General features: G+C 40.6%; 2 protein-coding genes across 3 annotated transcripts; both read right to left on the bottom strand.

The window, feature by feature from the left end:
• Positions 1-1,146: 1,146 nt before the first annotated feature.
• LOC134864106 (uncharacterized) lies at positions 1,147-7,000 on the bottom strand. 2 transcript variants are annotated; one of them, XM_063882891.1, is made up of 5 exons: positions 6,464-7,000; positions 4,773-5,257; positions 4,228-4,285; positions 2,941-3,469; positions 1,147-2,853 (listed from the first exon to the last, which is right to left on the bottom strand). In XM_063882891.1, coding segments are annotated over exons 1-5 (1,353 nt in total). In that variant the 5' UTR covers positions 6,743-7,000; the 3' UTR covers positions 1,147-2,851. The 2 variants fall into 2 exon arrangements, with proteins under 2 accessions (XP_063738961.1, XP_063738954.1); XM_063882884.1 differs by having other exon boundaries at positions 4,773-5,260; positions 6,464-6,997.
• Positions 7,001-8,053: 1,053 nt separating this feature from the next.
• LOC134874521 (immunoglobulin-like and fibronectin type III domain-containing protein 1) lies at positions 8,054-23,939 on the bottom strand. The gene is made up of 27 exons (XM_063898589.1): positions 23,778-23,939; positions 22,038-22,114; positions 20,030-20,089; positions 18,712-18,834; positions 18,392-18,531; positions 18,125-18,224; positions 17,879-17,921; positions 17,592-17,763; positions 16,727-17,149; positions 16,490-16,685; positions 15,903-16,175; positions 15,346-15,800; positions 15,031-15,103; positions 14,615-14,878; positions 14,404-14,520; positions 14,077-14,201; positions 13,439-13,580; positions 13,009-13,302; positions 12,041-12,337; positions 10,470-10,649; positions 10,251-10,379; positions 9,782-10,090; positions 9,417-9,502; positions 9,087-9,279; positions 8,706-9,002; positions 8,307-8,633; positions 8,054-8,222 (listed from the first exon to the last, which is right to left on the bottom strand). Exons 2-27 carry the CDS (start codon positions 22,081-22,083, stop codon positions 8,218-8,220), a joined length of 4,869 nt encoding a protein of 1,622 aa, XP_063754659.1. The 5' UTR covers positions 22,084-22,114; positions 23,778-23,939; the 3' UTR covers positions 8,054-8,217.
• Positions 23,940-23,998: the final 59 nt, after the last annotated feature.

The raw sequence follows: 23,998 nt of genomic DNA, 5'->3' as shown, positions 1-23,998 counted from the left end.
TCGACCAATAAAAAGATTTAAAGGGGCTCTTTGTGCTCATATTTATATTTTGTGCCTCTACCGTGACATGTCTCCATGCTTTAATGTTCAAAAAGGTCTTTATTTTTCTCATACTGCCTGCGCTGCAGCACCTCTTTTCACCCTCTGTCTGAATCCAGATCCCAGTCTCTCTTGTGATTGCCCAACCGCTTAGAGATGTCCCGCCCCTTAGCCTATCTCGTACAATGTGTTGGAGCACTAGCCAATAGACTCGCAAGTGTAACATAGTGCTGTCTTTTTGTTACAAAATTAATCAAAGGGGTCCAAAGGAGGTGTTTCAGGCAGGGTGGGGGTTGTGTGGAGAGAAAACACTCTGGAGGGAACTTAAGCCTTTGCAGACCATTTACATACACAAAAACCTATACAACACACTCTTTAAATATGAATGTTGAAGACTGTTTTAGTTATGAACTTTTTAAAAAACCCCTCTTTAAGTGGCATATTTGACTGGCATGCAACCCTTCTGTTTGATGCATACAAGTTGTATGTTACTTTCCAATGTTAGTGTGTTGCAATCTTCCTCTGTCCCAACATGTTGAAACCTGGAAAGCCCAGTTATTCATTCATTGTCACACACACACATTGAGAGCTCAAGCAGCATGCACTGGACATGCTTTGGTCATGTGAGGACGACATATCTCTATCTTCCCTGCAGAGTGCAAGGGGTACTGACCTATTCAGTCAAACAACATTTTTTAAAGCTGACCTCTTGTCTTTGGGGAATATTTAGGTTGCAACCTACTGAAAAACACTGCAATTTCAGCACATTTGAATGAACAACAAACCAAAACTCTTCCACATATAATATGCACATAAAACACCTGGAGACTGGCTACATCTTTAGCGATTATTCAGGAGTAGGAATAAATATTTGATTTGCTGGGGACTATTTCCGGCTTTGGGCTGGGTATTCTAGTGAGCATTTCCATCATAATAAATCAATGTTATATTTAAATCATTATTGGATACAACCTGAACTCTATAGCAGTTAGGGTTGAGCTATATCAGGCTTTGGCTCTAAAGACATCCTGCTCAAATTTCTGTTAATGTAATATGATCAATATGAATTTTGTGTGGCACAACAGCACAGAATCAAGTATACAAAACTCAAAGAACCAGGGTTTATTTTAAAAACATGAATCTCATACTGACAGTAACCAATGTATTGGCAAAAACTACATTTTGCAAAAGTGAAAAGTCTCAGTAAAGTGTACAGTGGCGCCCAGGTCTTACGGTGATACCAAGAACTTTCACAATGGCTACAAAAATACATTACACATGTTTGAAGCACCATATACACATCTGTAATGTCTCCAAAGAGGTCATTCGACACACACATGATATAAGCTGATATGTCTATTATTTGCCCTAATCACAGCTTGCACATTCTGTTTGCCTTATTTGAGGATTCACATTATCCAGTTGTCTTCAGAGCGTTTTAGAGAAACATAAGTCTTGTGATGAGACCTTATGTGTTGTCCTTTGTTTGTTGTTAATGTTCAGCCGAGTTCACATCTGGTGGCTGTTGAGCCGTGACGATTTCACAGTCTTGGTGACGTTTCGATCCAAGTATCGGTTTCGGTGTCCTGCTGGAAGTTTTTTCTGCTTAAACGTCCAACATGACGGTACGGTTTTAAGTAGTCCTTCTGTTGGCTTGCTCTGATGAACCTGTGTGTTTGACCTACTGTTCTGACTCTGCTGCACTAACCTGTCATGTGGCCGTCTTCACACACAAGATCCACATTTGCAGCTGTAATGTTAACTTACAGTGATGATTGTAGGTCTAATTGGTGTTGTTTTGATTAAAACTAACCATGTTGGAGTCTCACCTCTGTGTTTATTTGAATGCCACACAAGAAATGCAATATTTAGATGCTATTATGTGCCACAATTTGTAATCCTGGAGAGCAGTTTATTCCTGAAGCTCCTCTCATAGTTACAGACAACTGCTTTTTGTCCAAACATTATTCAAAAGGTGACAATAATGCATATCATTTCTGTTTGTATTGTGGCTCACAACAGCACTACATGATGCATAGTCTGAAGAAAAATCTGAATATGTAAGATGCTATTGAAATAGTTCTTGGTACAGGACTTTAACACCACTGTATATTACAAACTACAGGTGACTGGGTGTAATTGTAATCAGTTGAAGGAAAGTGCTGGGTAAAAGCAATCCTCCAGTTTTAAAGCACTGTAACACAGTACTTTCAAAAGTAAAAAAAATCTATCAACTACAGTTTGTCCTATATTTTAAAGACAGGTATTCTTGTTTATCTCATCAAAAGATGCTTGTTTTTATTATTGTGTTAGCTCTTTAGTTACCCATGTTGTCTGTGTAAACAACTGGGATACATTTAGTTACTCTAACAAAGACAAGCACTACTTATGGCTTCAAGTGCATTGACAAACAGTTTAGGCAGTAACTTCTTTTTATGTCATTGGCTTTCCAGTTTAATACAGAACCTAACTTTGACAAAACATGAGTGATGAAGAGTGGAAATGCTCTGTAGAAAGACATGTCATTATTGTATGGATTAAGGCTTCTGAGGTTGTTATTGGCAGGAACACCCTGAATTACCCATTTCCTAACTCATGCTTTGAGGTCCAGCATATTGACTAATTTCTTCTGACTGAGGTCTGCCTTTCAAAGAGCAACCACATAATGAAAACTGCACCAAAACACAGCACTCAATAATGCCTTCTACAGTATCTGTCGTATTGTTGACTGTGATTCTTGTACTGAGAAAGTTCTCATTCTCCTTCCTTGATATGTCCGGTGTGGAAAAAAATCCCTTTCTGGTGATATGCACTCTGTAAAACAGGAAAAACAAGAATTCATTAGTAGTGATATCACAGATTTTGTTTGTAAAGAAGTTTTCTCACTTTAATCTCACTTACATTCATCCTCTGGTGAAGCATCATTTTCTAATGGCTCATCTACTTCTTCATCCGTCTCTTCTGCCTCCTCTTCAGCTGCTACATCCTGCTGTTCTTCCTCTTCTTCTAACACTTCCTCCTCTTCCAGTCCCCCATCTCCTTCAGACACCACCTCCTCTGCTTCCTGGGCCTCCTCTTCTGTCTTTTCTGATAAGGCAGCAGACTCCTCTTCCTCAGCCTCCTCTATGGCCTCGACCTCCTCTGCAGGAGCAGCGTCATCTGTCACAGAGTCCTCCTGCTCGACAGGGGCTTCATCCTGTGCAGCTGCCTCTTCTTCACTTTCCTCTCCCGCTCCTTCTGCCTCAGTATTGGATGCCTCTTCTTCTACAATTGCAGAAGGTTCCTCCACTTCTTCAGGTGCTGCAGCTGCCTCTTCCTCGACTGCGGGAGCTGCCTCTTCCTCGACTGCGGGAGCTGCCTCTTCCTCGACTGCGGGAGCTGCCTCTTCTTCTACTGCAGGAGCTGCCTCTTCCACTCTCTCTTCCACAGGCTACAGCAATAGAAGGCAATAAAACACCGTATATGAGTTTTTAGAAGACCACAGTCTGGACATCAAATAATTAACAAGTCTGCTACCTAAACACATGAGAGAAACATGACAAACACAACTATAATATACAGTGTACTGTATGAAGGTAAGTGTAGATGTGAATCCTTCAGAGTCATCATGCCAGGCAATTAGCTTCCTCAAATTAATGAGATGAAACTCTCATTAGTGTTCCCTTTGGGCACACAGTGTACAGAAATAGTAAGGAGACCATGTGTGCTGACAGTTTGTGTGCTCATGCATGCTCTGCAATTAGAGTTCTACTTCAGTATAATCTGCTTCATAAACTTTACAGTTTGAAAACTTTTAAAATCTAATTAAAAAAAGGCATACATTTCTTTGACCTATTCAGTTATTTTATATGGAGAGACATAGTCTGAGTCTGGTTACAGGCTTCTAAACAACCCTACATATCTTAGATTTGTTCAGCAATTTAGGAAAGTTTAGTATTGACAGATATTATAACCAGTTTAAGTATGATGAATTGACCAATCAGAGTTATGTGAGCAGGATTAAGAAGGTCAATATCATCTTCCTGCATATCTTACTGTGAAACCAATTGCCTGACATAAGAAGCCTGTCATGCTAGCGATTCAGTCTGATTATCAGGCCGAATATGATTGGCTTGTGAGTTGGTTTCCTAGGTGACCTGCTCCTGTAAGTTATGCAGCTGAGTTTTGATCCTGCAGACTCTGACATACCGTATCGGTCTGTTCCTCCACGCTGCCCTGCAGGAGCGGTTCATTCCCAAGCAACTCTCTGAAAGACAGAAGACAGACAAAGTTTGTAAGTTAAGATTGCGATATCAATGTTGTTTTTTGAGTTCCGGGGAAAGCAATGTCAGAAGAAATAACACAATAAAGTATTTTAGTGAAGCCCCATGAAGCCTGAACACTTATTGTTAAACTATTGACATGCATTTCTTCATTACATAGCTTCCTAGTGTGCAACTGCAGCCTGTGAACCACATATGTAATTTGTTTACTTGAGCTTCAAAGAGGGCTGCCTTGCAAAAAAATGTTATGCAAATCATTGAACTTCAAAAATCATCAATACAAAGAAATGTTTGTACAGATCAGAAGAATCTTACAATGTGGACATGAGGCCTACAGACTCTGGTCTAGAGTAATATAGAGACAGTGGCAGACAACAGGGCTTTGTCAAAGTCAACATAAAGTCATGGGTCAGAGGAGGTGAGCTATTTTCCCAACAGCTCCAAAAGCATCTGCTTTTTCCCACAGCCTACCTGAGATTAGCCATCTCCAGAGTGCTGGCCTCCAGCTGAGCCTGGTAGGACTCCAACTGCTGCTTCAGTCTCTGCACCTCGGACGCCTGTCCGTCCAGGCTAGCGCTCAGTGTGGCAACCTCCCCGACTCTCTCCTCCAGCTTTGACTCTGCTTCTACCATGCTCCCCGTCAAGCCTTCCACCTTCTGGGATAGCTCGTGACTCAGTGTGGACAGGCCCTCCACCTGGATCCTGACAACCTCAAACTCCTCACTCTTGCCCATCAGCATGCTCTGCAGCTGGCTCAGCTGCTCCAGGGACACGGTGGCCTGCTGCATCTCTGCCAGGCGGTTTTTCATCTCCGTGTGGAGAGACATCACCTGAGCGGGGAGGTCAGACGTCCTGAGCTGCTCAGCTGTAGCCAAGGCCATGCCCACCTGTTTCTGGGCCAGTGCGTAGGAATCCTCGAGGGCATTCAGGCGGATCTCCAGGCTCTCTGAGACTTGCTGCTGTAAAGAGACATACAGGAGTGATGATGAGTCAAGATGGCCACTAGGAGTTACCATCACTCTCACTGAGCTGGTGCAGTCTCTATCTTCTGTATAACAGGACCCCAAAACTATGAATATTATATAAAAACATTAAAGTACCAGACTTCTAAGATGCAAAAAAGGCTTTTGTATTCAAATGTCATGTTATTATTGTATATGAATAAATGGCATTGCTGCTATCGTACACAGTTTTTAAGAATAATTTGGTATATTCTGTTCAATTTCATTAAATCACAGTCCTTGTCAAGCAATCAAATGCTCCAAGAAAGGAAAAACAAATAATTACTGTCCAGGATTATCTAACTAGTTAGACAATAATTATTGGGTTTTAAAACTTTGCTTCTGCATCAGCAAACTCATGAGTCACAAAAAAACTATTTACTGCTGTTTCAGGAAGTATTTGTGTAACAAGACTGAGCTAGCAGAGCTGCTCTCGTGCAAACTTTTTGCCACATTAAATTACCAGAAACACCAGTGGCGTTGCATAAGAGAGGGAGGGAGTGGGTGGGTGGACTGGATCTAAAAGTTAGAATATTGCTGCCTGGACCAACTTCAACATGGTTGGGAAACACAGGTGGAGTGAAATATAACAGCCATGCACTTCTGTTTGCAGTGGTCAGTTCCTGTTTACAGATATGTACAACTATAGGAAACCAACACAACATGTGAAAACAACGTGCACACTCAGAAACAAAGATGACACACACTTTCTGATGGCCTTTAACAGCATCTGGTGTGCAGTATCAAATCACAGATTAATATAGCACCGGCACACTGTTTTTATTTCCCAGAACGTTAGATTTTCTGTACAGTCTGTGATCAAGTCCCTGCAGGAGTAGGTCAAGAATAATCCTCATTACAAACGTCAGCAGCTGCGTGGATGTTAGAAATAGCAGCGATGTGTGGCTACTCTCTGCAGTCAGGCTGTTGACATTTTGAAATCTGATATACAAGGCCTGCACTTTCCTTACTTCTAAGAAGCAACGAGCAGTGTGTTGAGGCCTTTTCTGTAAAGTTTCTGTGCAAATTAGAAGAGATTTCTAGTGATTTCATGATAGGATCTTTTTAGACCATCGAAGGAGGCGTGTTGCTCTGTGAATGGCTGCACACTCAGGTGACTATCACATTCTCAAAGCAACTTATGTATTTACAATAACTTACCTGGCTATTTGACTGTCTCATTTCTTCGTGGGAAGACTGAAGCTTCACTATTTTCATCTGCATGCCCATGAGATTGTCTGTTAAGTAGGTTAATGTTTGGTGCTGCTGGAAACAGAACCATGAGCCAGTAGCGCCGCATATTACTATCAACAGGAATAAAACCAAGTGGAGAGCGATGTTATTCCCCCCACCGCGAACTTCTGTCTCCGTGGCATCGTTTTTGAAAAAGTTATCTTCATGTTTGTAGTTGTTCTTCCCTTTGCGATGCTTTGCAGTCATTTTCAACCACAAAGGACACAATGTTCTAGACAGGCAGAGAGGTGCTATGCAAGCAGCCGAAGGGTCAAAAATGGAAGGAGCAAAGCACGAGGTTTAAATGGCGTTAAACGCTCCTTTACGCGGCGCTGCACAGATCGAGATGGATTCAATCAAAGCGCAATAAAGAATCGAGAGGCTGCAGCGGGTTCTGATGAAGAGGCAGAGCAGAGGATGAGGCAGGCAGGGAGGCGTGGACCGCAGGCAGCGTGATCCTTCATTCAGGAAGAGGAAGGGGGAGAAGGGGGTGGGCAGGGCCCGGCATCAGGAGTGGCTGAGACTGTGCCACCATGTGCGCTGCTGTCTTCTAATAGAAAAACTACACGTACGGTTTCCCTGGGCTATTTATTACTGCAGCATGTGCTCTCCTCTGTGGGTTACTATGCGGTGACATGACTGGGCTACATGGAAACCCTCCTGCTGATAAGGAATGAATTCAGTCAATTAACCTTTTTTAATAGTAGGCTACAGCTTTAATGTGTCATATTAAGTGACAGGCACAAAGACACAGGGACATGTCTAATAAAGGTCACCTTCAGCTTCTGAGATTTCAACATCTTCTTGGCCTTTGCTGTTTTCATACACTCTATCTGAACTCAATTTAAGACTGTAATGCTCACTTCAACCTGCACTTTGGTTTAGGGTTCATGTTAATCCTATATGTCAAATTAATTAGGCTCTTTCTCGCTTTTGGTATACTTAGCCTATTTGCAACTGGTGCTGCATTTTTACTATCCCTTATTTACCTTTTTTTTTTGTGGATTTAAATGATTGACTTTTCCTATCACGCAGATTCTACTTTTGCTTAATGTTTTTCTAGTGTTTGTGTATTGCCACCTATTGGTCTTTGCAGGGTTGTGGGAGGGCTAGAGCCTGATAAGCACGTTAAACAGGTTGACATTAATTCACAGAGCTGACACTCACATTCACACTCATACATGATATGTAGACTTAGGGAGGCATGGAGAGAACACCTGAACCTTCTTCCTGTTAGAGGAAGTTTTAACGCACAGCATGCTGCCCTTTAAAATACAAGAAGCCCAAAAAAAATGTAGGAAGTGCATGAGCAGAAACACAGATCAGCAGTATCATGCACGTTATGTGTCTGCTCTCAGATAAGTATAGTTTCACAAGCTGCTGTGCAAAAATATCAACAATCAGCTGTATGAAAAGATAATGTCAAACCACAGCCATCTCCATGCTCTGCATTGATTATCTGATATGAACCATGAGTCAAAGAACTCAGTAAAAAAAAGTGTTTTATGATCAGTTTTATTCGGGAATTGTTTTGTTTTTATTAGCAATACAGTTAAAACAAAATTCCATCTCTTCCTATTGTAAATGTTGCACAATGTCCAAGCGACACTTCAACTCATACAACATGTATAATATAAAAACCTTAAAATGAATACTGCTCATATTGTGGGCCTTTAGTGTCTTCACTCTGTAAGAAAGAGAGAAATTGTTTAGCATCAGTGAGTTTGTTTTTTAATTCACCTATTCTTTTAATTAAATGTGTCTCCCTCACCTCTGACACTGAGGGTGGTGGAGCACTCAGCTCTTCCCAGGGCATTCTCTGCAGAGATGGTATACTCCCCCATGTCTTTGGGGCCTACACGGAGAATTAACAAGGAGCAAACTCCACAGGTGTTGGAGATGTAATAGTTGGTATTAGTGTTCAGGCTGATGTGATTTCGATACCAGGTGATACGAGGTGGGGGGTTTCCTTTCACTGCACAACTCATGTAGCACTCATAGCCTTTGGGTGCGGTGTGAAACTTCAAAGGAACAATAAAGGTTGGAGCACATCGCAAATCACAGTCCTTTATGGTCGGTATGTTCACCTTGAATTTTTCTGCAAGAAATTCAAAAATGCAGTTAGATTTTTCTGTGACTATTTGAGATTGTTTGAGATAAACAAACAAACCTTTCTTCTTCTCCCTCCCACAGGTGGGTGACTCTGACGGTGCAGAGATGCCCATGTCGTTTTTGGCATACACTCGGAAATGATATTCCCTCCCGTGCATGATATTGCACACTGTGAACCTGTTATTGAAGAGTCTGTCAGCCACTATGGTCCATGTGCGTTTGGTGGAGTCCAGTTTTGACACTGTGTAGTGGAGGCGGTCATCACGCTTCTCATCAGGAGACGGCTCCCACATCACTGTCACTGTGCCGGGAACATTTTCATCCAGCTCTACCGGACCAGGGGGCTTCGGATCATCTGTAACCACAATCAGTTTTAGTGTCTGATCCGTTAACACATCTTTCAAATTGAAACTATACTTTGTTTTTATTTTAGTTTTACCTGTGACCCTGACCTCTGTACTGAATGTCTCCTGTCCTACAAGATTTTTCACCAGAATGGAGTAGATGCCAGAATCAGAGCGCTCAGAGGAAGGGATCAGCAGCTGGGAGGAGCCGTCAGAGTTACTGATTGTAACTCTCTTTGACACTGGCACATTGTCCTTCACCCATGTAATATGGGGGCGTGGGGAGGCCTGTGAGAAAGAACATTAGCAATGTAATGAGCATTTCAGGCCTGAATGTATCCTCGGGGTTTCCCTCTTGATTAGTTTTGCAGAACCACAGTTTTCCTCAGTGCGTTATCAATATGAAGCTGAAGTATAAATGTCACCTCAAAGTGCACTGTGATCCTGACAGAGTTCCCCGCCTTCACCACCAAGAAACTCTTCATTTTGTGGTTTGTGAACTTTGGCCTCACTAGAAAAATGAGCACAAGCAATGAAAAGGGCTATGGACAATGTTTAACTTCATGGTTTGTTTTAAAGAGTGAGAAATGGAAGGTCAGTTCCCTGAAAATATTTCTGAAAACATCCAGCATCATACTCATAATGTAGAGAAGCATTAAAGATAAGCTATGTGGGACTGTGCAGAAATGGAATATAAAGTTGATTTTTCGCCCACAAACTTTCCCTTATTTACTTTCTGCAGATGTTAGCTGCAAACCAACAACATATTTTCCAACAAGCATTAACATACCAGGTGATGGCATTGCAAGGACATAGTTGGGCATCTCCTCGGCTGCACCATTTCCTCCATCATTAAACGCAATCACTCTCACCCAGTATATCTCCTTGTGCCTCAGGCCTTTCACACTGAAAGAAGTGGTAATGATGAAGGTGGTATTGCAGCGGGACCATTCAATGCAATCTGCTGGACGAATCTCGACAAAATATCCCTTTGCTTCGTCCTGTACCCCTGGTTTATCCTCAGGTTTGGTCCAAGTCAGGACAAAGTGGGTGTAGGAAGTTTCCGTCACCTTCAGGCCTATAACTTTACCAGGGGGCTCTGAGGTACACAACAATAAAGGTTATGCAACTAGTTATGTCATGTATTTAGATGAAATATATATCATTCATAATAATATTTTAGTTTAAGTTGTGTACATGCATATGTTGTGCAATTTACGGTTGTTGAGTTAAGCATGGGAAGCAGTTGCAACACTTACTCTTTGGATCCCGAGCGAAAACAAACTCTGAGGCATTGCTGAATTCGCCGATTCCAGAAATGTTTATGGCAGAGACTCTGAATTCATACTCCATTCCTACCACAACATCTTTCACTGCATATTTCTTTTCTGATTCCAGAGAAATACAAACAACAAAACATCAGTGTCATGGTCTTCACTGCAATCAGATTAAACTACAGTCAAATGAAAATGACATACCTTTAATCAGTTCATCCATCGCATTGACAACAGTCCATAGATTACTCCCTTTTTTGCGTCTCTCCAAAATATAGCCCAGGATACGTGAACCTCCTGTTTTAATTGGTGCAGCCCAAGAAATATTGATGCAGTCATCGAAGGCACTGACCACCTTTGGAGGCGCTGGAGGGCCAGGAAAAGCTGAAACAAAATGACAAAGGATATAGTCAGAGCTAATTTGTGTTCTTCTTAGTGTTAATGTTACATTAGCACTGTCCTGAAATGTTCAGCCTCTAAGTTAGTTAAGTGACAGAACATGTATCAACCAATAAAATGATAATTAATGCATTAATTGAGTGTTTTATTTGGCTCAAACGTATACGTTATTAAGTGTAATAATGTGAACTTGTTATCTATAGAAATAAAAACAAAACTAAATCCAATTTGACTTGAATTTGACTGATCATTGATGCAATGAATCAAGCAGCACAGCAGGGGGCGGTAGATATGCATATGACAATATTGCATGACGATCAAATACTGTAGCTCCCCTTTCTGACGTGTCGCAGTATGAACAGCACAGGTGTGACTAATTAAATTAACGATGGCTACAGGTGACTTACTGTTATATTGTCATGGCTTAATGGGACGCTTTTTGTATATCTTGTAATATTTCCATCTCGATTCCTTGGTGCATACGCCCTTAATTGGCATAGGCCACACTTGCCTGTTAGAAGGGTTACCAAAGGGAGCACGCAACCAAAATGTTTGGAGCAACTGTGCACATTTAAAAATATTCTTCACTGATCAGCAGACGGTTGGAAACATTTGATTAATCCGACCTGTAGCATTTCTGAAAGTTTGGCTCGATACTAAACTTAGCCTGAATGGAGAACTTTTCACTCCTTGACTCCAAGAAGGAAGCGCTGGTGGATGGAGGTTTCTTCAAGCAGACTTCGATAAGTAAGTGCAAGTCTTTTTTTGTGGTGATGTGCTTGTGTCATGTTGCTTTGCTTGTGTTTGACAGCCGCTGTGCTGTACATAACCTGTGTTCGCTGACCTTGTGCTTTTCCTGCTGTTGTTTTGTTGTTGTAGTTTACTGTTGTTCTATCTGGATGTTTATTTTAGTCTTTCTATCTTTTACACATGCATGGACATTAATGTGAAATCTGGTGAACATGGTGGACTCTTTTCAGATCTGGGGCATAAAAAGGTGCCACTTTCTGAGCGAAATGTTGTGGCTATTGGTAAAGTATTGCTTTTTAAAGTTTCCTTGACTGTTCCTATGAAATTGGTATTGTATTACTTTATTTCGGTTTTTAGTCTTGCTGTGATTTTGGAGAATGAAAGTGGCTGTAATGTTGTTTTGATGTGTGACTAATCATATTGCATAGCCATCAGTTTTGTGTTGTTGGGAACTATATTTAATTATAACGCTAAGAGAAGACTGTAATAAATGTTCAAGTATAGTTAACAGGCATTGAACAACACAATGAATTGGTGCTTTTCATGTTACATCCCTGTTCTTAGGATTATATATTAGTAGGTGGGTGTAATTGATCCACCAGACATCACAGAGATATTTGACTCACCAAGTGTGCCGGCTTGCATTTCATCAGTCTCCATCACTTCACTAGTTCCCTCCGCAGTCACTGCCCGGATACGGTAAAAATATTTCCTGCCATGGTCCACGTCTGTATCACGGTAGCTGGACACCCCAGGGATTTCCCCTAATTTCTTCCAGGTGTTTCGTCCCACTTGCTGTCGCTCTATTATGTAGTTGGTCACTGGTGAGCCTCCATCATCCTTTGGAGGCCTCCATTTAAACTCAATACATTTAGCTGAGCTCTCGGTTACCTCTGCAGGACCCAGGGGGGAAGTGGGTTTGTCTGAAGGATCAAAAAAGTATGTTAGAGATAAAAAAAACTAAAAAAAACTTTCTTCAATTCTTTGTGTGTGACAATGAATACTACATTCATAATAGGGAGACTGCATGTTCCTTGAGAGATAATTATTTTATAATTTGACAGCTCTGAGGCTTGCAGCGATGGCAGATGTAGCCGAGTTTTGAACGTAATAAGTCTTGTGAAGAGCTGAATATATTTCCAAAACACATCTTCAACCTGTCACATTATCACCTTCTGGGATTCAGCTTTCTTTTCTCCTTTTCAGTAGAATTATAGAGCTGCAGTTTGAAAACAATATCTCCATCTGTCCAGGCACAGGTGGGCTCAGTGAAAATGTGGCTCCTATCACCAGATAGAAAAAAGACTCACTTCTTTGCCTGGATTTTGGTTATTTATTATATGAATTAGCACCTTATGACACTATTGTTTGCTTTTGATCTTACAAGATCCTCTGTACTACAAAGCTTGCTTCACAAATCAAATCCTTGGGCATCTGTAAAGATTCGATTTTTCTTGAAGGAGTTGAACGTTTGAGTTAATTATTTCTTTGAATTGGTCTGACATTTTTATTGTGATGTTATGAAGTGCCCAAGATAAAAATCTGTGGATGATAAAGGGATTTCTCTGTATTGAATTTCCGACAGTTCACTCACAGAGAACAATTAACTGGGAAATGGCCTCGATGAAGCCGTGTTCGTTCTTGAGCTTAATCTTGATCTCTCCCGTGTCCTTCCTCTGGCACCTGCTCAGCAGCAAGCGGCTGTGACTTGCAGATTTCTCTATCTTTGTGTTGTTGTCATCTAGAAGCTCTTCTCCCTCTTTGTACCACTTAATCTTGATGGGTTCGTGGCCAACAAATTGCAGTTTGAAGATTGCATTGTGCCCCACTTTCACTGTCACAGGCTCAGTAAAAGCCCCAAGGTCTTCAGGGTCAAACCTTGGGGGATCTACAGAAATGGGTCAGTTAGTCATGTCAGTCGTATTTATTTGAGACCTGATTCTGACATTTTCTGTAAATGTATATATTTGTACTTTTACAGATACATAAGATCAACTCATTATTTTAATGACAGACTGTCAAACCTTTAACGTTGATCATCGCCTCTGTTTTACGATGGTCTGCCTCAAAGCGGTATTTCCCAGTGTGCTCTTCCTCGCACCTGATTATGATTAATTTATGGATCGCACCATCTTTAATAACATTGAAATTTTCATCTGGAAATATCTGAAACGAAAAGGAGCAGTCGGTTGAAAATAAACAAGTAAATCAACAATCAGTAATGATAGTTATAATCAATATCCTAATAAGCAACACTGCATGTCTGAAATGACTCTGTCTGTGTCTGTGTTCGACATTTTGAAATATTAGTTTTCAGTCAACAATGTACGGCTCATATCATTTTGGTCTGAAGAATTTCCGGGTCCTCCAAGCATTTGCGGGCTTCATCAGCGGAGCAGCAGGAGTATTTTTTGTAGATCGTCCCTTTTGACATATAGTAACAAAGACGGCTTTCAGATTTTACATCATTCAGTCCAATAATGGAAAATTGTCCGTTAACGCTACCACTGATTCACAGATTTCCCTTATACAGCAGAAAAGGAAAGGGAAGTTAACCACAGGAGTTGATTGGTAAGCAACCATGCAGTAACTGTCCTTGAAATATTACTCTTTTGTTCTCGGACACTGACACGTTATGATGAGTTTGACCTTTACGACTGACCTTTTTTCCGTCTCTGAACCAGGCGCCCTCACAGTCCTCACTGCTGAGCTTACATGTTAGCTCAGCAGTCTCATTGATGATGGCAGTGACATCAGACAAACCACAGATGAAATGAACTCCTGGATCTAACACACAGCAGTGAACAGTTAGACACTATGATTATTTTGACTGGCATCTAGAGCAAACCTGTTTCACAATGTACACTGAAAAGGTATTGAAAATATTCGTAAATGAACTCATTATTTGATAACCAGATTAACAGACAACGATGAATCTAGATTGAGCCCCTTCCTGTGAATCACTCATGACACCTTTTAGGGTACTTACCAATCACCATGTCTTCTATCAGTGGGCCTTTTCTTTTACGCCTTGAACGTTTGGCAGTGCCATATCCCCCTTCAGTTTCCTCACTGTCATTGTGATCTTCAGGACATGTATTTAGACCTTTAAAACAAACAAAACAGTATGTTGGTATCTGCTTCAGGGTGCATAAGATCCAAACATGTTTTTATTTTCTGGCCTTTCTCTCATACTAAACCTCCATCCAGTATTTTCTTCCCATTGATGGATTTCTTTTGCCGCTTGCTTCGCTTTGAACGCCTTGAATTCTTGAGCTGGCCAGCGGAGCCCTCGTTGCTTTCTGCATTGCCACTTCTTGCATTGTCACTTTCTGAATCATAGCTTCCTGAATCATAGCTTCCTGAATAGTAACTCTCCGAATCGTTACTTTCTCCATCATCATCGCCACTTGCTTCATTTTCCGTTGTTGTATCATCATTTTCTAATCCATTTTGATCTTGGTCTAGAAGCAGAGAAAAGGAATAGAAAGTCTCACACCAACCAAGGAGAAGAATTCTGTGCTATAGCCTAACATTGCTGAGTGTGATAATTGTTGAATTGGTAACTCTGCTAAATTTGCTCCATGCAGTCAATATGTTCCCTGTTGTTTCTTACCAGAGGCTTTCCGTGGGACCTTCTTTTTGCTCTTTGTACGCCTGACGGACCCAGAGCGAGTCTTTATTTTCATCTGAATTAGGAGGTAAACAGCTGATCACTTATTGCAAGATCACATATCTTGACAGTGAGATAAAAGGGCTCTTCTCAGTATGATACACTTTACCAAAGCTCTAAAGGCAAAATACTTTTCGTAAAGCTGACATTAAATCATGTAATGAACTTATCCACTCTTGAACTTCTCTTGAAATGTAAGAATTGAAGCAGCTGATGGTGAAAATGCATTGTTAGGCATAGATCGAATTTACCTGTTACCTTGTCAAAATCCGCTTGACCAGATCTTCTGTGTTTCTTGGTCTTGGGGCCATCTATCATTTGTGGTCCTTCTTGTGTTTCACAACCTGAAGCATCACATTTTGTTTCTGCTGTATCTCCTCTTGATTCCTTTTTCTTGACCTTCCCTTTGTGCCCTTTCTCTGTTGGCTCAGACAGAGCATTGGTTGTTGTGGCATTTTGCTCTTCAGTTCCTGCTCCATTGTTTTGACCCAGTCCATTGACCGTAGTTATTTCACCGTCTCTTCCAGTTGTTAATGTCATTCTTTCTTTCAGTGCTCCTTCTCCTTGTTTTGCTTTCACAGCTGCTAAAATCTTCTCCATCTCCTCTCGGTTTTTGATTTGTCGCTCTCTGGCAACTTTCTCGAGGTCGATTTGTGCTCCACCAGCCAAGGTGGTTTTACCGGCTCTCTCAGCAGATGAAGGGTCTCCCTCAACTTGGAGGATATGAATTACAACATGCAGGACATAATTATGGCAGCAACATTCATCAGCACACATTGAAAAAATGGATAGTGGAGCATCATAAAAGGTATTACCTTGAACAACCAGCCAGGCACTGCAGGACGTAATCCCGGCCACAGCTGAGTAGATGCCGCTGTCTTGCTGGGTGCAGTCCCTGATCAGCAGCCGGTGGATCAGTTTATGGTCCGACACGGTGATGTTGTATTTCTCTCCATCCTGCAGGGCGCTGCCTTTGCCCATCCATGAGATCCTGGGTAGTGGGTGAGTCAGGACACATGCAAAGAGGGCATCTTCTCTTTCTTGAGCTTTAAGCTCCTGAATCTTTACGACAAAGTCCACATTGGAAACTGTAAAAAAACAAGTGAATCAACCATCTATTTAGTTAGGCACACAAAGCTTCTAACAATTAGCAGGAGAGTTGGATAGACCCACCCAAATACATGTATTAAAACAGAGCCACTTTTGTCCCCTTTCCCATAATTTAAAGGAAGTAAGGGATGACATCAATAACGATTGGGCAGGAAAATCACTTGCCATGTAGGACTTCTACTCCTTATGTAATGAGCCTTGACGTAACTTTTGGTAATAATATGTTCCTATATTGCATAAACACAATGGACAGCAGTTTCTATTCAAACCCTTGTTCCTTTCTTGAACCTACGTTTGAACTCTGAATAGAGAAGCTTGACCCCTTCATCCACCAGATTCAGTCCTGTGTGGGGAGGCTTGATGTCTCCATCCACCAGATGATTTTTGGTTTGGGGAAAGTAGACCCCTCCATCCACATTACTCAGTGCTGTGTCATGAAGGTAGACCCGTCCATCCACCAGACTCAGCCCTGTGTCGGAAAGCTTGACCTTTCCGTCCAACGGACTCAGTCTGTGTCGGAAAGCTTGACCTGTCCGTCCACCACACTCAGCCCTGTGTTGAAAAGCTTGACCTGTCCGTCCACCACACTCAACCCTGTGTTGGAAAGCTTGACTTGTCCGTCCACCACACTCAACCCTGTGTTGGAAAGCTTGACTTGTCCGTCCACCACACTCAGTCCCGTGTCGGAAAGCTTGACCTGTCCATCCACCACACTCAATCTCGTGTCGGAAAGCTTGTCCTGTCCGTCCACCACACTCAGTTCTGTGTCGGAAAGCTTGACCTGTCCGTCCACCAGACTCAGTCCCGTGTCCGGAAGGTAGACCTGTCCATTCCCCTGTTGGAGCCCTGAGCCCTTCTCCATTGGGCTCTTAACGTTAAAACCGTTTGGTCTCTCGGTATCCTTAAGGCTGTGTTTCTCAGTAGCATCTTCATTATAGGGAATCATGCCATCCTAGCAAGAACACAGAGAGTTACAGGACAGACGTAGTACACATTTTAAATGCTGAATGTAGAAAAGATCCTTTCAATATATCAGATATTGGCAAGGTTAATGGGAAACTCATTTATTAAAATGGTTTCAGGTATTGTTTTGAATCTGTACTTTTAATTTGGAGTAAAAAGGTGTGACTACATAGTCGGTGTAATCCTCTGAAAGAGCTCCACAGGTTAGGACATCTTGATCTGTCTCTTCTTTGCATCTCAAGCTCAATTTGAATCTTTAATGAAGCACAGCACATAATTATACCTGTTTGATGACACTGACAAGAGAGGGCAACATCTGATTTAAGATGGGAGTGTGGGAGTCAGAATTAATGAGAGCAAGTGAGCAGTAAAAATGCATGACACATTTTCACAATTAAAATTGTAAACTTCTTCGACAGCAGTTTGCATACCTTACACTTGTTTTGCACCCTCTCCTTCCTCTCTTTCAGCTTCTTCAGAACCAAATGTATGTCTGTAACACCAAACTCATTACAGATGCGCTCGTAGTCGTTCCTGTCAGCTTTCAGCATCGCATTCCAGAATCTTTCATCACTTTCCCCGTCTCCTTTTTCATCTACTTTGCTAAAAGTATCAGGCAAAAAAATATAGAAATATGTTTATGCCATGCCACAAACCAGTGATAACAATTAAACGGTATGCAGAACATATCTGGTTTGGTATTCTCTTGATTTCTTACCTTTTCCGCAGCATTTTTCTGAAGTCTGATGGATTTTTCAAGTCTAAAGGCATGAAAGTCAGCTCTGGTTTGTTAATCTTTCAAAGCTATAGTGTAGATTTAGGGTCATGTAAAGCTATGGAAGGATAACTGCACATTTTCTTTCAATATTGAACAATTAAAATGCCAGTTACAGACTTCAGGACTTCCTGCAATCAAACCAATATTCACAATAATGTTTGGAAACGTTCTGCTTTAAACTCTTACCATCAACCAGATTTAATGTTGTTGAGCAGACCGCTTTGCCATATTCGTTCGAAGCATAGCATTTGTACGTATCTGATTCTTCACCAGACACTTTCAGTATCTAGAGATCCAAATAACATGAAGAAATGGCAGCTATCAGATAATGAACTTGCACAGTTTGATACAGATGTTCCTGTTCATACCATTTGAATGTGATGTTAAATACTCTGGATGAGCAGTAAACAATTTAAGGATGTTTACTGTTTGTGTAATGTTGAAGTCATTCACCTCTAATATATGCTCTCCAGTTGATTCGTCATATTTACTCAGAAATGTTTTCTTGTCTGAAATGGGCCCTTTAGTTCTTCTCCATGACACCTCTGGTTTTGGATCACCTATTGCCATAACCTTGAAAACCGCTATATTCCCTGAAGAAAACATAGAAACACTTTTATTTGACCCTTTATGACTTTCATATAGAGACACAGAGACGATGCTATTGATTTCTTCAATGATTTACAGTCATTTATTGTCATGCACCTCTTTTAAGTAACTGTGTTACTGCATGTATACATGCACTTGCAGTGCTCTGTTATAATGAAACCCACCTTCTTTGATATTCAGTGGGGTCGGTGTGCTTGCGAAATCTGGGGTGCTTTTCCCCTCTGGTATGTTCACCACATACTGTGAGATTATTACTCCAGGAGTCTTGGATCTTCTCCGGATGACAGCTAAACCAAGCCAGAAAAAGAATAGGAAAAATAATCATGAAATAGTTAGCATTGTAGCCTTCTTTTCAACCAATCACAGTATAATATGAAATCTCTATTCAGAGCAAGTGGAGAGTGCTGCTTTTTGGTAGAACTATACAGATTTATTTTCTGTCGCCAGCAGATGGCAGAAATGTCAAACCAATTCCCAGTGACGCTTCATCCCCCACCGGTGAGCCAGTTTATTGCTCACGATCAGTTAGGATTGCCATGCTATAGACTTTTACTGTAATCTTGAATGTGTGTTAATTGCTTTGGATTTGTACTCCTTAGAAAGCTTTTGTGAAATGTAAAATTTAACATCAGGGCAAATTCAGTGAAAACAAATGAGGCCAAAGTTGCTCTAAACCTCTTCTATACTGTATAGGATGTGTACCAAAATAAGATTTAGCACAATTTAATGTTGTATTTCTACAAATGAACACCAGTTAAGGGTGCTCGTTTCAATTGGACAGGTACAAGGATGCAACCTTATAGTACTGAGATGTGTAGGAGATATTTCTAGATGTACACATAAGTGCAATTGGCAATTATTTTCATAACAAATTAATCTGCCAGTTATATCCTGATTGTTTGTAAGGTGCAGAGATATTTGTCTTAGTGATATAAATACAAAATAAACCAACAGATGACAACACTGGAGAAGCTTAAAGTATGGGATGTTGCAAATAAAAAATGACTCAAAAGGATTAATCAGTTATTAAATTGTAGTTAATTATTATGCTGACGATGGATTAATCAACTGCCTATTCAATACACTGCCCACAGGGTTAAAGAAATACACTACAGTGCATGAAATCCTCACTGTGGTCTTCTGGCACTGCAGCTAAACATTTTCCTTATCAGACTTTGGATGTGCAAAGATAGAGGATCACACAGGAGTCGGTGAAGAACAGCATTAATCCAGGGATTAAAGATTATTATGACAAGGACCAAAATAGGAGAAGCGGCACCCTGTCACACGTGCAACTGAGGGTCACTGATCTGACAAGATGGTAAATAAATATTTTATCATCACAAAGGCGTGACAAGCCACAAGCTGACACACTTTTCAATATTACCTAATGCATCCTTTAATATTCAATCCATTATTCATAACAATGGATTTAAAATGCTCACTGAGGTGCATGGAGACCTCAAAATAAAACAATTTTACCTGTCTTGCTGCCAGACACCTCATTAAAACGCTGGATATATTGATGGACGAGGGAGAAACCTGGAAGAAATGACACAGTATCAGTTAGAAGAGCACGATGCATGCTATGCTAGTGCTGTAGGACATTAAGAGGTAAATAAATATACACAATACGTGTTCAGAGGATAGTGGTTGTTATTAGCTGCCTCTGTAGAATTACATTTCTGTGTTTGCATTAATGTTGGTGAGTATCCATCCCCGGTGAAGCATTTATTTGCCTTTTTTTATTTTTCGGTGAATATGATTGAAAGATGGATAGAGAAGAGACAGCGAGAGGAGTAATGGAGTGAGACTGAAATACTGAGTGGGAGGAGAGGCTGGAAGTGACCCAGTCAGGCATGATGTGGAGAAAGAAAGCTCATAGAGGCCTGAATAAACTGCAGCACTGAGGGTCGAGGTAAAGGGCAGCAGGCAGGAAACCTTAATCCAGGGATGTTTTCTCCTCATCCTCAGTTTATCACTAAGACCGCAGAGAAAAGACCTTTAGTCAACCGGGTTTCGAAGTGCCTGTCAGTGGGGCAAACTCCAACTCGCATAGTCCTCACGAATTTCAGAGTAAATGGAGATCCATATTTTGTGGCTTACTCTTTTTACAGATACTGTCAACTGTCATGGTGTAATATCTTCAATGATATTTTCTCTAAACCTGCAAAACCTGTTTTTTGTGGAAACACCATTGACATTTATTGCCTTTCAAGTTGATAGAACCTGCTAGCAAACTGTGTGTTATTTAAACATCAAGCAGTAACAATGGCAACACTTCCACCTGATGAATGTTAATCCAATCAAGCTCAGATTTTAGTCTCTACTAACTGCTTAAGAAAATATCTGGCTTTAAGCTGCTAGGTAAATGTTCCACTATGTTCACCATCTGCAGATAGTGTTTAACCGTGTCTTTATGCTGATAAGCAGGTATTGTGCATTTATTTCACTGAAACACGCTTCCTAAAAAACACTGCAGCAGAAAACAATGCTATGACAGTGAGAGTGAACCAAAACATTGAAGTTATGATCAATGAAACCTTGTTTGAACTTTGTGTTGCTAAGATCAAGCATGAGGAGCTGTAGATTCATGTGGAATGTAACTGTAAAAATATCCATACAAGCAACAAATATAGATTATTGCTGCATACAATGTTAAAATACATGTTCCAATGTTTGTATGTCACGTCTTCAAGATAATGAGATTAAAATATAATGGAAGCTACATTTCAAACAGTAAAGAAAGCACATTTTTTAGACCTGAATATAAATATTATGAAATCATTTCAATTGGTGTTTCAACATGGTAATATTTCTAGATTTGTTTTGCCCTCATAAAGTCCTGTTGAAGTCTGAGCATTATTCACTTTGCTGTCACAGCAACCACTTCATGTTTCTAAGTGTTTAAAGCCACCGTCGAAACGTCGCAATCCGTCAGTGTTTACAACATGGAGTGCTTTTCGACACTGCAACATTGTTTGTTGACTACAGCAATATGTCATGTTTTGGCAGGATAAGTGTAAACTAATTTACCGCCACCTTTTTGATAAATTAACTTGGCCACGGTTTCACTTTGTGACACTAATTAAATAGATTTGCTGCTCACCTCAAACCCTGAGTAGGCTTTTAGTTCAGAAACTCAATGCGAAATAGTATAATAAGACAAAATTGTTTTGACAATGTCGCTTGTTCTTGTTCAATGAATGTACATGTTGCATGATTTTCCTCTTTGTTATTATCAGTTATTGTGGGATTTTTCTTTGGCCCTTATTACACAATAGAGAAGAACCTAGAGTGGATGTTTTTTCCTGAGACATATAATGCACTTGTGCTTTGTTTTGGTATTTAGGATTAAAATGATATTGTTCCTCCATATTGTTGGAGGACCACTTTATTATTATTTAATTATTGTCTGAAATGGAACATGAACAAGCAGAGAATCCAAAAAGGTTAGTGAGAAGAGAGAAGGTAGGCTCCAATACTGTACATCTTCTGTTGGGAGCAGGACCATTGGTACTCTCTCTTTTCCACATTCTGGCAAGAGTTAACGGTCAGTAGTGGGACCTGAAAAAAATAAATGGAAACATTAGTAAAGAACACATGACATCAATGTGTCCTTGAATTATAAAGTAAAGTATTTACTATGGCTATAGTCATGCAAAACAATTCTGAATTAACTGAAGTCCTTCCTACTTGACAACCAATCGATGGGTAAAAATACATGCAAGTTATCTGTAGATTATCTAAATTCCCCAAAGTGCATTGAGTGCGCTCTGCCTCGTAGCTTAAATGAATAATAAATAGCATAAAAAGCTGCAGCATATTAAATAATTTGTAACCAAACTTTTTTATACTGTGATAACAGTCTCAAGGCTAACCAGTGCACACATGCCTGTGTTCATAAGAATTCCTGAAATAGAAATAGTTTTTGAAGTTATCACAAAGGAATGCATCAGCAGTTTTATACTTTAACCAAAACCATTAGGTTATTTATTAGACCAAATGTTTTGAGGATGCCAATTGTGATTACATATTATTATTCTTACCAGACCAGTTATGAGAGGCAATCGAATTTAAGCAGAAAAGATGCGTAAATCAACCCGATAGTTGTAAGTATATGCTACCCAGCAGAAGGTGTCAGATCTGTGCATTTATTTTCCTCTTGCTGTAACATCTGTGTTTTTCAGAGTTTAACAACTGCCTTTTCCTCAGCATGGCTACCCCAGATCCCTAGTGGCTATGCTGTTGACAGTCAGATCTAACTCTGTGCTCATGTAATAAGTTGCATTTCTGGTATTAAACCTCCACTCTTTATTTATCCATTTCCTATCTCCCTATATTTGGAGCCAAATACTGTAAGTTGACCAAAGTTGAGGCTTGTTAGTTCCTGTGAGCATTGCATGCAGGGAGGAATAAATGTACTATATGTGCAGATATACAGCGATACACGAAAAGTTTTGAATCAACCAGTAAATGCAGTTCAAAAGTTTAAGCAAAATTCTTTGTTGGAAATGCTTTTTGTGTTCTCTGAAGTTACAATGCCTTGAGGAATGGATTCATAAAGGGATGGTGGCAGACACTTTCTATGTATCACAGTGTATTAAGCTTATTTTGACAAGACAGATTTTGCATGTTGTTGTATTCGGGACAGATCTAAGGGCTTACAAACATCAAGAGACGGCGGTCATTGAGGGGCCAAGTGATATTGAGTGCAGGACACTGATGGTGCTCCGCTCCCAAGCTATAGTTAGCTGTGACGCTGTAATACCTTCATTTGGTTACATCAAGCTTCACTGCAGATTATTACTGCTGCAAGATCCCCTTTCTCAGAAGGAGATGCTCTGAATACGGAGAAACAACAATGGATAGAGGCAAAGGAGGGGAATGAGTTGAGTAATTCTATCTTAGTTTTCACTGTAAACTGCATCAAGCCATCTTGTGTGGTCATGGATTGTTGAACATTATAGAAGGAACATTCTTGTATTCACCATAATGCCTACAGCACACAACAAAGAGTGAAAATCAACACTTTGATCCGGTTTTCTTTTATATAAACTTCTGATTCCTTTCAAGAGCATCCTGTAAAGCCCCCTGTTGTTGTACTTCTGTCATTTCATAAACAGTAATCCGCCTGGATATCAAGAGGAAGTATGGGCCGACCTATGGTCTCGATGCACCCCTATGGTCAAACACAGACACAAACAAACAGAGAGGAAGATTGGTTTACCTGTCTACAGCTTTGTCCTCACTCCCACTGAGACTGGTTTATAGATGGTATAAACTCGCTGCCTCCTAGGGTTCACTTGATATTAAATCCTTTGGGAAAACACGTTTTATGTTGCTGCCTGCAAGCTTGTGCCAAGACCGAGACTGTCAGGGAGAGACTTCTTCTGTTTAGGCAGATGGATGCTCAAAGTGGGTGGGTTAATATTAAGGGAGAGTGGCGGG

Source organism: Eleginops maclovinus, chromosome 1, assembly GCF_036324505.1.
Source record: "Eleginops maclovinus isolate JMC-PN-2008 ecotype Puerto Natales chromosome 1, JC_Emac_rtc_rv5, whole genome shotgun sequence".
Lineage (NCBI taxonomy): Eukaryota > Metazoa > Chordata > Actinopteri > Perciformes > Eleginopidae > Eleginops > Eleginops maclovinus.
The sequence above is the reverse complement of the archived record's forward strand: the minus strand, read 5'-3'. Positions and strand labels throughout refer to the sequence as shown.

Excerpts from the sequence above, each read along its gene's own strand:
- LOC134864106 (XM_063882884.1), bottom strand. The coding sequence starts at position 6,742 with ATGACTGCAAAGCATCGCAAAGGGAAGAACAACTACAAACATGAAGAT. Across the intron at positions 5,261-6,463 it reads TGAGACAGTCAAATAGCCAG|CAGCAAGTCTCAGAGAGCCT; the intron begins GTAAGTTATTGT and ends GTCTCTTTACAG. Across the intron at positions 4,286-4,772 it reads CTGGAGATGGCTAATCTCAG|AGAGTTGCTTGGGAATGAAC; the intron begins GTAGGCTGTGGG and ends TCTGTCTTTCAG.
- LOC134874521 (XM_063898589.1), bottom strand. The coding sequence starts at position 22,083 with ATGTGGAAAAGAGAGAGTACCAATGGTCCTGCTCCCAACAGAAGAT. Across the intron at positions 15,801-15,902 it reads TGCCTGGCTGGTTGTTCAAG|TTGAGGGAGACCCTTCATCT; the intron begins GTAATACCTTTT and ends ATATCCTCCAAG. Across the intron at positions 9,503-9,781 it reads CCTTGCAATGCCATCACCTG|TGAGGCCAAAGTTCACAAAC; the intron begins GTATGTTAATGC and ends TCATTTTTCTAG.